The sequence below is a fragment of the Corapipo altera genome, unplaced genomic scaffold (genome assembly GCF_003945725.1).
Source record: "Corapipo altera isolate COAL_440 unplaced genomic scaffold, ASM394572v1 1, whole genome shotgun sequence".
Taxonomy (NCBI): domain Eukaryota; kingdom Metazoa; phylum Chordata; class Aves; order Passeriformes; family Pipridae; genus Corapipo; species Corapipo altera.
In genome coordinates this window covers 16,593,176-16,607,498 of record NW_020884873.1, presented here as the reverse complement: position 1 = coordinate 16,607,498, position 14,323 = coordinate 16,593,176, and the positions used below count along the sequence as shown (strand labels likewise).

General features: G+C 48.3%; 1 protein-coding gene across 1 annotated transcript; it reads right to left on the bottom strand.

The window, feature by feature from the left end:
* Positions 1 to 645: 645 nt before the first annotated feature.
* Positions 646 to 10,117, bottom strand: TAB1 (TGF-beta activated kinase 1 (MAP3K7) binding protein 1). The gene is made up of 11 exons (XM_027663519.1): positions 9,470 to 10,117; positions 8,532 to 8,668; positions 8,189 to 8,342; positions 7,478 to 7,564; positions 6,777 to 6,915; positions 6,192 to 6,305; positions 3,646 to 3,757; positions 3,387 to 3,531; positions 2,787 to 3,009; positions 2,329 to 2,485; positions 646 to 1,333 (listed from the first exon to the last, which is right to left on the bottom strand). The coding sequence occupies exons 1-11, from the start codon at positions 9,500 to 9,502 to the stop codon at positions 1,126 to 1,128; spliced, it is 1,509 nt and encodes a 502-aa protein (XP_027519320.1). The 5' UTR covers positions 9,503 to 10,117; the 3' UTR covers positions 646 to 1,125.
* Between the last annotated feature and the right edge of the window lie 4,206 nt (positions 10,118 to 14,323).

Sequence of the window (14,323 nt, the reverse complement as noted above, 5' to 3'; positions counted from 1 at the left end):
GGTCAGACCCCCCCCAAGGCCTCCCGTGCTTGCTGGGGAAAGGCAGAGAGGGAGGCGGGCTGAAGGGGACGGCTGGAGGAGAGAGGGAAGAGCCTCGCTTGCCGCCTGCCGTCAGAAAGCTGAACTGAAGATCGCTGTGACCCCGAAGCCTCCACCAGCTAGTCCAGCCCTCGGCTCGCCCGACGTGCAGCCAGCAGACCAGCAGGAATCCTCCTCTCCTCCCTGCACACCTCCTCGCTCTGACACGAGGGTGCGCATCTGCATCTTCAAGGCATCACGATATGGTTGTGCATTCCAGCGGTGCACTACCAGGTAGGTGCCTGTACAGGAAAACTGCATTACAAACTCTACCTGCCATATACAATTTTCCAGATGGCCTGCATTAAGGGAAATAATGTGCATTTTACCTAGAAAAAACAATAACCTGAACTTATAATTTAACTCCAAGCCATAATTCAGTGCCAAAGCTCAGCAAATAAGTAAGCAAAGAGCTTATGCTTTTAAGTCACCAGCAAGGGCTCAGGCCACTTTACAGCAGAAGCTTGCCTGCTGCAAGGTGCAACCCTCTATTCTGGAATAGAGGGTCTCACCAGGAGCTGTCACACCCACGCATGACATTATAAGGAAGAGAGCAAGCCACATAGGTGCCAATGACTGTAGCTATAAGTTATTTATTCTGCAAAATAGAGGTATCTTCTATGGAGTTGAACACTGGAATCACAGCATTATGAATTGAGTTGTGGAAACTTTATGACAACACACACGCAGGCACACGTGTACACCTACACACACACACACACACAGCCTTTGTACAGGCCTCGCCTCTTGCACTATCCAGAAGGAGCCCTCTCTGCATCTTTATTTGCAAAAACCTGCAGCGAGGGTTGCATTCAAGACCCCTTCCCCTGTTCTCAGGGCTTCCAAGGGAATGAGGCTGGTCAGGATTGGGAGCATGGCACAGGCAACACGTGTGTAGTGCACAAGCTCCTCGGCCCAGTGTCCAGCACATCCTGTGTAGGAGTTAGCTCTGGGCAGAACACAGCCCTCAGTGGAGCACTCACTCTTTGCCTCAGTCTTTGCTCTCGCAGCCGAGCTTCAGGTGTCTGCAGGAGGCAGATCACCATGTTAGGACACAGTCAGTGCTCCCTGCTCGCCATGGTCCATGTTCCAAAGCCGGTAAAACTCTGCAAAATCCACGTAGGGCTCCACACGCCCATCCTCATCTGGCTGGAGTGAGTGGGCAGGCCGGGAGCGGAACAGACCTCCATCTGAACTTGAGCTGCTGCTCTGTGTGTGAGTATTAGTTGACTGGAGCGTCACAGTTGGGCTTTGGCTATGGAGAGAAAAAGAGAGAACACAACCACCTTTATGTTAGACAAGAAAAGCACCAGAACAAACACCAGTTTCTTCACAGATCAAGCTATCCTAGCAAACAGTTGCAGTCACTTGCTCTATGAGAACACTAGTAGACTTGAGAGCTGATTGGAATTGACAAACATCAAAGATATCTGATTCACATTAACTCGAAGGCCTTAAATACAACCAGGCATCTGATGAACAGAGGAGAGGCAGCAGAAAAAAAAAAAAAATTAAAAGAAGTCCAAAAAAAAAGGCATGCACTCTGCCAGCCTCCCCATACCTATAACAGTGCAAGCTTTATGGGAAGTCAGGTAGCAAGGAAAGCTATTTTTGTGTGACCTGTGCTGCAGCCAAAGCAGCTCTGGTGTGTCAGCTTCATTGTTTCTGGAGCTACAGAACACAATACCCACAGCACTGCTTCACTTTGCAGTGTGTACACACACCATCCTGCGACAAAGGCTCAACCTAAACCACAGCCACTAAGTAGTATGGTCCCGCAAAGTGGATCCAAATAGGACCCAGTTCTAAGCTTTATACACTTTTTTCCTGGCCTCTGAGGCAGTGCAGCCTCTCCAGCAGCCTTACAGGTGGCCTGCATAGTCTCTCTTCCTCACTAAAACGAAGGGCACCCACACTCCCTCTGTGCACAGTACCCAACACACTTGGCACACAAGATCCAAAGAGAAGGGCTGCTCGCTGCCAGTGCCCTCCACGAACAGCAGCAGATGCTGCTCCCAAGGCATGTTGCCAGAGCTGGCTTCAGAGCTGCTCGCTTCACTCATTCCTACTCCTCACACAATCACTTTCCAGCTAACACAATTTGCTGGCTGTCAATACTGCAGTCAGGGGGGCCATGCTACAGATAAGGGAATGACTGACGGGTAACTGACAGGTGTCTCTGCTTTGCAACCACTTTACACCGTGTGAGGTGCAGGAAAAACTGTGAGTAGCAAGAGAGCAGGACTTTACTTAGTGAGGGTAGGGGTGGCTTCATCCAGAGTTGAGCTGCTGTGGGCACCATTGACCATCTGGCCTTGGGAAGGCATTACAAGAGACAGCGTGACACTTGTCTTGCTTGTGCTTTGGGAGCTGGAATATGGCACAGAGACTGGGTAGACACGGCCTCCTGAGAAGGGAGAAAACAGAAGTTATAAAATGCAGTTGAGACATGAGCAACTGAGGGTGCAGCACAGCAGCAAAGAGGGCCCAAAGAACCCAAGAATTTATTTGAAAGTGCCTTTATTAGATGCTGTACTGTATTCTATAAAATTGTCACAGACTCCACATGTCAAAAGCCAATAATCTGTTTAATAAGAAAATTCCTTCTACCCCAAGTACCTCCTCTCCTGATATGAGGTCAGTTCTGGATCAATCAAGACATCTTATCTTCCCCCCCTCCATTTTGTCTCATTCTCCCCCCAACACACCTTGCGTTGGTGTCAGTGTGGGCTGGCTCATCTCACCCAGGGGGTACCCAAAATTCCTCACAAGCAGCGTCATGTCTTCATGACGGGGACAGAACTTGGACCGCTCCCCACCACTGGCAAAAGTGTCACAGTGGATCCGCTTAACCCGGTCCACTACTGCTTGTGCCACAGCATCCAGAGACGTCTGCTTGGCAAACTCTGTGGCTATCATGGCTGCAATTTCCTGAGCAGAGAAGGGAAAAAAAACATCAGAGGAAGGATGTTTAGGAGATTTTGAAGGAAACCTTTTCCTGCCATCTGATCTAAGAGTTTTTATGGCAACTCATCTGACTGTGAAGCTTGCCCATCTCACCTGCTGATATGTGCCCTTGTGTCTTGAATCATCCCACTCCCTTTTAATGGGCTACTCTTAAGGGACAGGCAGCTGCGTAGAAGAACTGGCTCGGCAAAGCAGCTCCCATACTATTATAGACTGGAATGTGGTGGTACAGGCATTCAACCTGGGCAGCACTGACAGGACATATGAGGAGGACAATCTATAAGGGAGCAGCTGAAGTGAGTCAATAGCCCAGGGAACGTTTCCTGTGTGAGCCAGCTCACCTGGTTGGCCTGCCCTGGCCCATGAGCTGCCTCCAGCGCTTTGTAGAGCCCTTCAGACATGAGCACCAAGAAGCCAGTCACCCCATCCAGCGAGTGCCCTCCGTGGATTTCAGGCTCTGCTATGATGGGCTTAGATTTAGCAGCACTGGAAAGAGACGGTGTTATTTAGCATTTAATGGTGACATATGCAGTGATGGTGTGAATGGAGTGATCATGAAGAAAAGGAGGGCTTGAAACTCCAAAGCTGAGTTTTTCTGACCTGAGCAGTTCAATGTCAGTATAGCCGTATTTGACTTTGTAATCTCCAATGCGTCGAGTGCTTTCCTGCCCACGAATAGTTCCCACTTGTTTTATTTTCCCTGCATCCAAGCCTGCCAGATTGAAAACCAAAAATGTTTAATTAACTTTGTGAAACTTGGAGAACTTCCTCTGAGAAAAGAAATATCTACAGCTAAATAGAACTGTAATACAAAAGAAGATGCTGAAGATTCATCAGGAGCCATACAGGGAGAAAAGGAATAGCAGTTTGCTGTGTTCCAAGGGACACCTTTTCATTAGTTGTGATCTGGGAAGGAGAGAAAAGGGGGGAGACATGTGCAGCCCAAAAGGCACACTGAATGCAACAGCTGGCCCCGAGACAAAGCCCACATCCTGGTCCAAAGCCACCAGCAGCAGCTGGCCTGGGCACTCAGGCATTTGCCGAAAAGCCAGGAGAACATCTGCGCCTGTCAGCTCTGGTCTGTGTGATGGGAGGAGAAGGCAGGAAGGAGGAAAACATATGTGAAGGATTCTGCTTCTTCTTCCGTCTATTATTGATCCCTGTCCCTAAGCTCCATATGACAATTTCCCTAGTACGCTAGACTGCAGAGAGAGGTTGTGGAGTCTCCCTCATTGGAGATATTCAAGAACCATCTGGATGCAAACCTGTGCAATGTGCTCTAGGATTGCCCTGCTTGAGCAGGGAGGTTGGACCTGATGACCCACTGTGGTCCCTTCCAACCTTACCCAGGTTGTGATTCTGAGATTCTGAGAAATCTAGAGTCTAGAAGAGACACTGAATTTGCTCAAGTGCTCAAATTGATGTGGGCTGCTCCTAAGCTAAGAACAATAACCAAACAAATATTTATGAATTTAAGGGATATACCCCTGGCAGGGGCTAGGAAGTAATCCCAGCTTGAAGAAGGTTCTAACAGAGACCATCTGGGTGCAGCTACTGTTTGAGGCAGGACTCAGACCAGATGAGCCACTTACCTGGCAACCCCCCTTTCCTGGTTATACCTAGAGCTACAGCCAGAAAACACTGAGATTTTATCTAGGGATGACTGTCCTCAATACAAGGTGAAGGCAGGGGTCCAACTGAAACGCTCCCTTTGAGTCAAACCAAGCCTCGCTGCACAGATGGCTCCACACCTACCCCAGCAGTAAGACACAACTCCTCCATCTGCTGCAGACCACAGCTGACTCATCAACACGGCCTGGCTCATTTGCCAGCTCTGGGCAGGGGGGTACATGCCACTGACAGACACAAACACAGGGAGGCCCAGAGCACACTGGAGAGGTTGTGTCTAAATCACTCTCCCAGAGCACCAAACAAGTTGTGATGTGCTGGGTGAAGAGCCACAAAGGCACAAGACCTCTCCCTTCCTTCTCCAAAGGGGTGACACAGGGACCATCATGACAAATGCTATCTCCACTACCTCTTAACACTGTGCTTCGACCTGGCCCTACAACCACCTCCTCTGGGCCCCCAGAACAGCCTGTGCACACTGTCCTGTTCCACAGGCTCTTCCTTCTCCTGGGACTGCAGGCAGGAGCGCCACTGCTGTGCCAAGTTAAGGTCAGTATATCTAACAGATCCCTGTCCTCCTATGGACTGCAGCTAAATTCTGCATTTTTGGTAGTAGAAAGGCAATCAAAAGGTCTCCTTCCCAGGATTCCTTCATTCAGTCTTCTGTTTCACAGCACATATCCCTAGTGCAGGAATAGGAGTAAAAGAGGAAATTACAGAGAAATAGAATAAAACAAGATCCAGCAGCAGAAATTACCACATCAACAGCCTCACCAGATAAGAATATATCTGCCAGGTGAACCTAATGAAGAATGCCACCTTAGATCTACCTAAATAAAAGTACAGAACCTAAGTATCTCAATAAGAAGAATTTGGTACTAGCTATCACACAAGTGGTCTGGGTTAGCTCTACACCAAGAAAGAACACATGTCAAACACTGTAAATGAAAAGGGAAATTGCCTAAAGCAAAATGTCAGCTCAATAGTTACTGATGTGAGAGCAGTAAATGCCAGTGCTTGGCCTGCCTCTCTCTGAAGTGAAGCTACTTTTTTGCAGCAGCAGCTTGTACAAAGGCATATTGAAACGTACCATCCTGAGGGTGCAGCATCACACAGAACTTAACCCAGCTCAACTGTGGTTTGCCTCCACAGGAGCACTCATATACTGTCCACTTCACTTCTACCCTCTGGCTGTGTGCTTCCTCTCCTGCCTTCCTATTGACTCCAGCAATCACACAGCTGGAGGGCAAATCAATGCCAGTTTGGCAGCAGGACACTAAACTACCACTCGAAACTTGAATCAAAAGGATAGTTTTCTACTAGGTCAGTGAGCTGAGCTTATTCACTCTATAGCCTCAGAAAGGCACAAAAAGAAGGCACTGAACTTGTTATCTGAAAACATAGTAAGCTTCTTTTTGTGGTCATTTATTGTTTCCAGTGGCTTGAGTCATTCTTGGTGCCCCAGAAAAACAGAGTCATGCGATGTTCTGCGCTAAGAACGTGAAACCCAAACTCACCCAGCTGAGAGAAGCGAAAAAGTTCATCCTCATTCTCTGTCGTATGGTCCACGTTGAGCTGAGTCACTTGCAGCCCATCCACCGTGGACTTGCACAGCAGTGCCCGATTGGTACCTGCAGTGGGAGCAGCGAGATGAGGCACCAGATAGCTCTGCCGTTAAGAGGGAGAACATATCCCAGTGGAAAAGGAACAGACAGGGGAATAAAGACAGAAAAGAAGAGAAAGGCTCATGTACTGTCTCATCGTGATCTTCAAAAAGTACACTTGCTAGCAGCAGAGTAGGCCTGCTAGGCAGCTCTTCATCCAGACCTGAGCCAGTACCTCACAAGAAAGTTCCCTATATTTCTCAGTGAACCTGCACCACTTCTCTCAACCCACTTTCCCTCTGTTCTTTGGTCATACAGCCAACCTCTGTAGGGATAGAGCCAGGTTGATTTCAAGTGCTCCTGTAAGTAACAAGCATATCACTGCTTGGTCACACAGACCAAAGAACCTGTCCCCCACATTCAAATTTCTTTTACTTCCTACAACAGCTGCCATCCTCAGGAATGCCAAGAGTGAGCCACTGACAAAAACCAACTCACCCACATTGGCAATGTAGAGCTTGTTGTTGAGAACGACAGCCACAATAGCCATGGCTCCTCCAGAGATCTCCTGCTCTACAACCTTCAATCTCTCCACAATCTTCTGGTACTGAGAAGGGAGCTGGTGGTGAGGGACACCCTGGAACCCAAAATGAGGGAGAAGCTTGAACACACAGTCCACAACACAGAAATCACAGCTGAAATAAAAATTCTGTAGGGAGGGGACTTGACATGTCTTAGCTTTGTGTCAAGCTTGTGCAAGACACAGTATTTTTTGTTCAATCCTAGCAAATGACACGGCTTCAATAAGGTTCTGGAGCAGACAGTCCAGTACACCTGAAGAACAGAACACACAGTTGCCCAGATGCCATGCAAATTCAAGGCCTTGCCTCTCCTCTGCATCGTATGGCTTTGCTCTGGAAGAGTCACATGTACAGCCTGAACTCCTCTCCATGATACACTCAGTTCCTTACTCAGATAACCAATGATGGGTCTAAGTAGTGCCAGTATGAACAGTGGGAACTCTGGGAAATGGACCAAAGGGCTTGCTTCACTTCATGCAAGCTCACAGAAGAGAACCACAGAGAAGTAATTTTCACTTACAGCCTCCCTTGACCAAACTGACTAATATGCCCAAACCTTATCCAGCAATCTGGAGCATGGGATCTCTCTATCAATCTCTGCTCTTAAGGTTACATTACCTCTGGTAGCTGGGACTGCAGGCTGGCTTTCTCTGCCAAGGCATCGTCAATGGACTCCAGGAAACTTCTTTCCACCACATCAAAAGCCTAAAAAAAAGGTCATAAAGAAAAACTAAGCTCTTATCCAATGCCTACCGACCTTTGAAGCTACCCATCCCCACCTATCTAAGACTGGCTCGTAAGAGTGGATGATCATTGTACGTACAGACATTCAAGGATCATTACATCACATTGAAACACAATTGTTTCAGTGCAACTAGTTAACAGCTTGTAAAAACAGCCTGCAACAACTCAAAACCATAAAAATTACATTCACAGGAATGTCAGAGACCTATCTGATCTTGTGTGTTGATTTTAAGAACTTGCCTTTCACTCAAGAAAGCACACTCACAAATCCATCTCCCTACACATTAACTTCTCCCTTTCACTCACTATCGTCTCCCTCACAGGCTGACTTGTTCCTACATGTCCAAGGAAGAGTAGCTGCAGCTTCTTGGAGAGCTCTCAGCACTGTGCTGACAGAGCCAGAGGGACAGATGGGTTTGAGGCGGGAGTGAAACAAAGCACTACAGATGCTCGCCACGAGTGCAATTGCAACCAGCGGCAGATGTTTCCAACCCACACAGAAACCAGATGCTGCTCCCCTGATGGCAAAGAGAGGAGGTGGGTAGTGTGAAAAGCAGCAGCCATTCCCACTCAAAGCTTCTTTACCTGCAGCAGAACTCGACGCACGTCAGCATCGCTGTGATCTGCGTGTAGCTGGCCCAGCAGCAGTTCTGCAGAGAGCCTCTGACCCACAAAGTTGGTGACTCGGTTGCCATCATAGCCATTGAAGACACCATAGAGGTAGCAGTTGTTCTCACTCCTGCCAAGAGGGCAGAAGCAAAGAGGTCACAAATGTCTGTAAGACACAGACACAAGTAACAAGTTCCTCCAGGCACCTCCTGCATGCTCAGGCTCCACCTTCTTCTTCTGAGCCCTGTGTGACAAACTACATATCACTTTTACCTGCCCTTGTGCGTGCAGGAGTCTGTCCCAAGTGCAACTCACTTACCTGAATTTTAGCCAGTTATCCTCCAAGGGGTGACCCTCTGTGCCCTTGCCATCTGCACTGTACGAACGGTTCGGAGCGGAGCCCACCCCGGAGAGATGGCAGGATGGCAAGTCATCTGTCCAACTGGGCTGCTGTTCCTGGGAGACAGGAAGAGGAAAGAGACCATGTAAAACCCAAGCAACTTGAAGCGAGGATCCTGGTCCAGTACAGGTTACAAGTCCATCCCCACTCTCTTCTCAACCCTTCTCCCTTTGCAAACAAGGCAGCACACCACACCAGCTAATAACTTCACATTCCCGTGCTGCAGAACAGGACCACTCATCACGTCCCTTCCCTCTGAAGCTGAGCTCTGGCTGCACTTTGTCTCTTGCTAACAAGAAACCTGAAATCAAATTTGCATGGGATTACGCTTGATACAGCACTGCTCTAGCTTAGCTATTCCTATGGTGAATCAGACCCTCACGCATCCCTGGCACGGGAGTACAGGGAAGGCTCTGGATCCCCGCTGGAGTACTCACCCAGGACAAAGGGACAGGGGCCCGGTGCTGCAGCCAGCTCTTAGGGAGACACCCCTGGGGCCGCCATCTCCCTCACGGCCTGCAGTCGCCAGCTGCCCCCTCACACAGCGGGGCACCCCGAAGCCCGCAGCACTGGCACGGCCCACCCCCTCTCAACTACCTGTGCCCCTCCTCAGCGCTGCAGAGCAGCAGGTCAGCCCAGGGTGCAGATCGCTGACCCCGCAGAGACGCTCGCCAGCTGGAACCCCCTGCCCTCAGGAGGCACAGGGGGCGCCAGGGCAGCAACCCACCGCCCCGCTCAGGGCGGACCTCCCCCTTCCCACACGGCAGCGCGGGGGGCGGGTGAGGAGGAGGCCCGGAGACACCCTCGCACCCACCTGGGGGGTGCGTGTGCGCGGAGGGGGGGAAGGTGCCACTCACACTCTGCAGCAGACTCCTCCTCTGCGCCGCCATCTTGCAGCAGGAGCGGCCGCCTCCCGCCCGCCCCGCCCCGCCCCGCCCCGCCCCAGCGCCGGGTCCGCTCGGGCTCCGCCTCCCGCGCTGAGGCGGCGCTGGGCAGAGCCGGAGGGAAGTCCCATGGAACTGAAGTAGTTCGAAATTTCCCGGTTGTTACATCTTCCTTCTTGTCGAGGGGGAATGAAGACATCTCCGTTTCTTACCCATGGCCTTCGGTTGTGTGAGAAAGAAGCACCCGTTGCCCGCCACTGCCAGCGCGCGCGCGCGTGTGTGTGGAGGGAGAGGGGCGGGGTTGTGAGGATCGGGGAATCGTCAAGGTTGGAAGAGACCTTTAAGATCATTCAGTCCAACCATCAACCCAGCACTGCCACTGTAACTAACCACTACACGACTAAATCATATCACCCATTGGCAGATCCAGACACCTCTTAAATACCTCCAGGGATGGTAGCTCCACTGTCTCCCCGGGCAACCTATTCCTATGCCTGACCACCATAACAGTGAAAAGAAATGTTCTAATATCTAATCTGAATTTCCCCTGTCTCAGTTTAAGGCCATTTCCTCTAGTCCTCTCACTGCAGACACAGTAGGAAAGATCGGTCCCCACCTCACTACAGCCTCCTTCCAGGTAGTTGTAGAGAGTGATGAGGCTCCCCTGAGCCTCCTCAAGATTAAATAGACCCAGCTCCCTCAGCCATTCCTCATAAGACATGTTTTCTAGACCTTTCAGGAGCCTTGTTGCCCTTCACTAGACATCCTTCAGCACGTCAATGTCCTTTTTGAAGTGAGGGGCCCAAAACTGAACACAGTACTCAAGGTGCAATGTGTACTCTGAATCCTGAATACTGTGAAATGGGGTCACCTTGGGTGCCAGAGAGCCCTGAGGGAGCCTGGTCTTGAAATGGTTTTCTAAGCAGTGCATTATGTTCCAAGCAACCTCCAGGGAAGACCTAGCCCAGGTACAACTCTCAGCTGCATCCTGCTCCATAGATGCCACATGAGGCATAAACGTGTTTCAGCTTTGAGTCTGTCTCCTGCCCTTTCCCACCCTCTTTTGCAGGCCATAACAAGGACGTAGTTGGACCATGCCCTCAGGGCAGCAATGAGAAGGTGTCTAGAACAGCTGACAGGTGGTTCTCAATACCCGCCACGCTTTGGAGCAGTTCTTGGTGGTCTCGAGTCAGGCACAACAGTAAAATCACTTGTGTGCCTGCCTGAACAACACAGACAAAACCAGAGATCACTGATTTTGATCTTTAAAATCCTTTCTAGGCAGACACAGCCTGTTTCCATTGACTCGGTTCAGCTGGGGCAGGAGGGAAGACACGAGATTCATTCTCACCACTTGCTTGACATTCTAATTTAGCAGAAGAGCCCTCCAGGAGTGTGAGTGGCATTGGCTGGCAGTCAGGCTGGGCAGAGGGGGACTTGGGGAAGAATGTGTTTCCCTGTGTGAATCATGGCTGAAGGGGCTCCAGCATGAGAGACGTGCAGTTTCAGTCATGAGTAGTAGCAGTGCAGTTGTGGTGAGGGTGGGAGCGTTAAGTAGTCTTGACTTCCAGCAGTGGCTTAATACTCTTTTAATGACATCTTTGTGGCAGATATATTTGATTCAGATGCACTTCAGAAATAATTGCCAGATAATTAACCTCATTCTATGGAATGATGGTTTTTGCTGCAGGGGATTCTGCCGGAGATTTCGAGCTTGCTGGAGATTTCGAGCTTCCTTTCCTGTAAATCTTGTCTATTGTTTTGTTACATCTGTTTTTCCTGAATATGCAAAGATTACAGATCCTTCCCCTTCACACAAGGCTCTCAGATACACAGCCATTCAGGCAGAGTTAGGTATACAGGCAGAATTACTTTTTTAAAATATTATATTGGGCAAAGATAGACGAAAATGCTAAATTTAGAACCTCAGTCTACAAACAAGTTTCCTTGTGGTTAGGCTTCTGTATAAGCTTGGTCTCACTGATGTCATTTGGAGTGTTCCTGTGGATAAAGCTGTGAATAGTTACAAATAATTAAAGGAATGGGTCTCAAATCTGTATTAAAAGTAGGATGGACAGATTTTGTACTGACAAAGATTTGTTTTCTTACCAGTATCAAGAATTCCCAGTGCTGCAGAAAAATGCAGAGCACAGCACTGTCCGTGCCATTAAAAATCTACAGGCAAGTGTCTTTGCTTTAAAACGCGATGACACTTTTTCAGCATTGCAGCAGCAGCTTATGGTTATTTAATGCCATTGAAGGTTGCAGTCATGCACCTTGATGAGCACAGTCAGACCCTGTCCTTGCTTAGAGCGCCACTGAAATCAGCAAGGCTTTGGATGTGCTCAGAACTGCCAGCATGTATTGCACTGCAGAACTGGGAATTTAGGAGTAATTTCTGTCTTTTTCTATCCATAAGTGAGTGCTTTTGAGACCAAAAAAAGCAAGAGTCTGTGTGAGGGTGTGATAAGGCAGAATGTGAACTCGATGAGAGAGCAAAACAACTTTCCTAAAGATACAAGATAGAAAAGCTGCCACTTTCCTTGTTTATACAATGACTTGTCACATCTTGCAGTTAAAAATGTGCCCTGTTCCTAATTTAAATATCTGGCTTCAGCTCATAGTCACTAATCTTTGTCATTCTGGTTTATATTTTTCTGCCAGTTTGGGCTGAACATAGACCTGGTGCAAAGCATGTTTTTCTTGATGAAAATACTTGTGCCAGATTCTGCCTGGATATTTCTGTAGTTCTGTCACTGAGCTTCTGCTCTGACTTTGAGTGAGACAATTAACTACTTGCCCTGGAAAAAAAGTGAATGGTAAGATTTAGCAAACAAGGCCATTTGCAGTGTTAAATGCACATTTGTCCAGCATTTCAGAGTCCTCCAAAGGAAAGTGCTACTGAAGCTGGTGTGCTGCTCTGTGAATGTCTGCTCACAGAGACCAAAAGCTTTGTGCAGCACTTGGAAGATGAAATACTGCACCAACTGAGTTTTTGTTGGCTGTACTGACCAAGCTGATTTTATCTTTCACTTACGCTTCTTACTTTCTGTAAGTCCTCTCAGAAATTACCATGCTTTATTCCCATGCAGCCAAAATCTCCCCAGGAATGCAGGACATTGGTCACTGAACCTCACCATCCATGCACAAGTAAATGAATTTTATGATTCAGTGACTGCCAGATATACTGCTCCCTCTCTCACATTAAACTCCCACATTTCTCATTCCTCTTTCTCTCTCTCCCCCCCTCTCTCTCCTTTTGTAATTACTCTCATATTTTCTCTGTCCGCAGTGCTAGGGATTATACACATGGTATTTCTGGTGCCAAGCTGTACCGCTGCCTTCCTGTTTTTACCAAAGTTTTCTCTGCAGGAAAGGAAGAAGCATGGTCACTGCTTGGCTGCTGGATGAAAGATGAACAGCATGACTGAACAACATGCCATGGGGAGCAGAGAGCTTGAGGCAGCCTCAGTGCAGTGCTCTTGTAGGCACTTGGAAACCGTACACAATGGGAAGCATATGCAAGATCGCTGGCAGAAGCCATCACATCACATTTAGTTTCTCTCTACTGATCATGTGTGAGATATGTTTAGGGAGATTTTATTTTCTCCCTTGTTTTAATGATAATGGAGGCTGGGGCTTGTTGCCTTGGAGTTTTTGATTCTTTAATTTTTATAGGTTTTAGAAGTAGTTATGTAGTGAATGTAGATTTTAGAAGTAGCTGTATTATATCCCTTACCCTTTAGCATAGTAGTTACACATATACTCAACCCTATTACCCCAATTCCATATCAGTTCCCCTAAATTCCAGTAGCATATTTAGTCTTCTTTTCAAGGTAGGCCTTCATTCTGTTTAAGAACATCTGCCCCCTGGCCTGGACAACAAGATATCACCCAGGACTTTGGAAAGCCTCCAAGGACTTTACGTGCTGCAAAGAATAAGATGAGGAAGAGAGGGTCCCAAAACACCTCCAGACTCAATTCCCGAGGGGCAGGGTGGGGGCAGAATGGGGCAAAGGCCGGGGGATGGACGAGCGGGAATTGGCTGGACATCATTATAAAATTATAACGCCCGGGTCAGGGGGTGTGCGCGTGGTTTGTATCTTCATTGAAACCTTCTCTTATCTTACCGCCTCCTTAAATTGCCCCGAGTTTTTTTTCTCCCTAAATCTTTTAGGTAACAGGCTGGAAAGTCATGATTTTTGGCAAGGCCTGCAGGAGGTAATATGGGAAAAAAGAAGGGTCTCTCTGACAGAGGCAGCTTGCTGCACTGGCTCTGCTCCTACAGCAGACAGAAGCGTGGTGGAGAGGGTGGTGTTGGGAGCCCTCACGCAGCTCCACCCTGAGGTCTCTCCATCTACCTCTACCAACTTTAGCCTGATGCTTCCCACAGGCACAGGTGCCCTAATGTTCCTCACTTCTCTGCATGCCACTGTTTCCAGGCATGCTGGAATGGCAAAGAAACAACATGGGGCAATAGAGAGAACAAGTATTAAGGAAGGAAAGCTGGAATGAACAGCTTCCTGCCCCCAGCATCCTCCAGAGAGCTGGAAAGCCAATGTGAAGAGCTACTGACAGAGGAAGGGGTAATGATGAGAGTGCTGATCCCCGCAAGAGAGAACCAAATATCACTGCAAAACAGTTTGTACAGAGCTTTAGGCCAACAAATGGGGTTGTTTCAGTTGTGCCAAAATACATAAAATATATAAAATATATATATAAAATATATAATTTTATTGAATTTCTTGATACACTAAACAAAGTCGCATCTCTTTGAGTCCTGGGATTATGAGACCTTTTTTTAAAAAAACCCATCTTTATAATAGA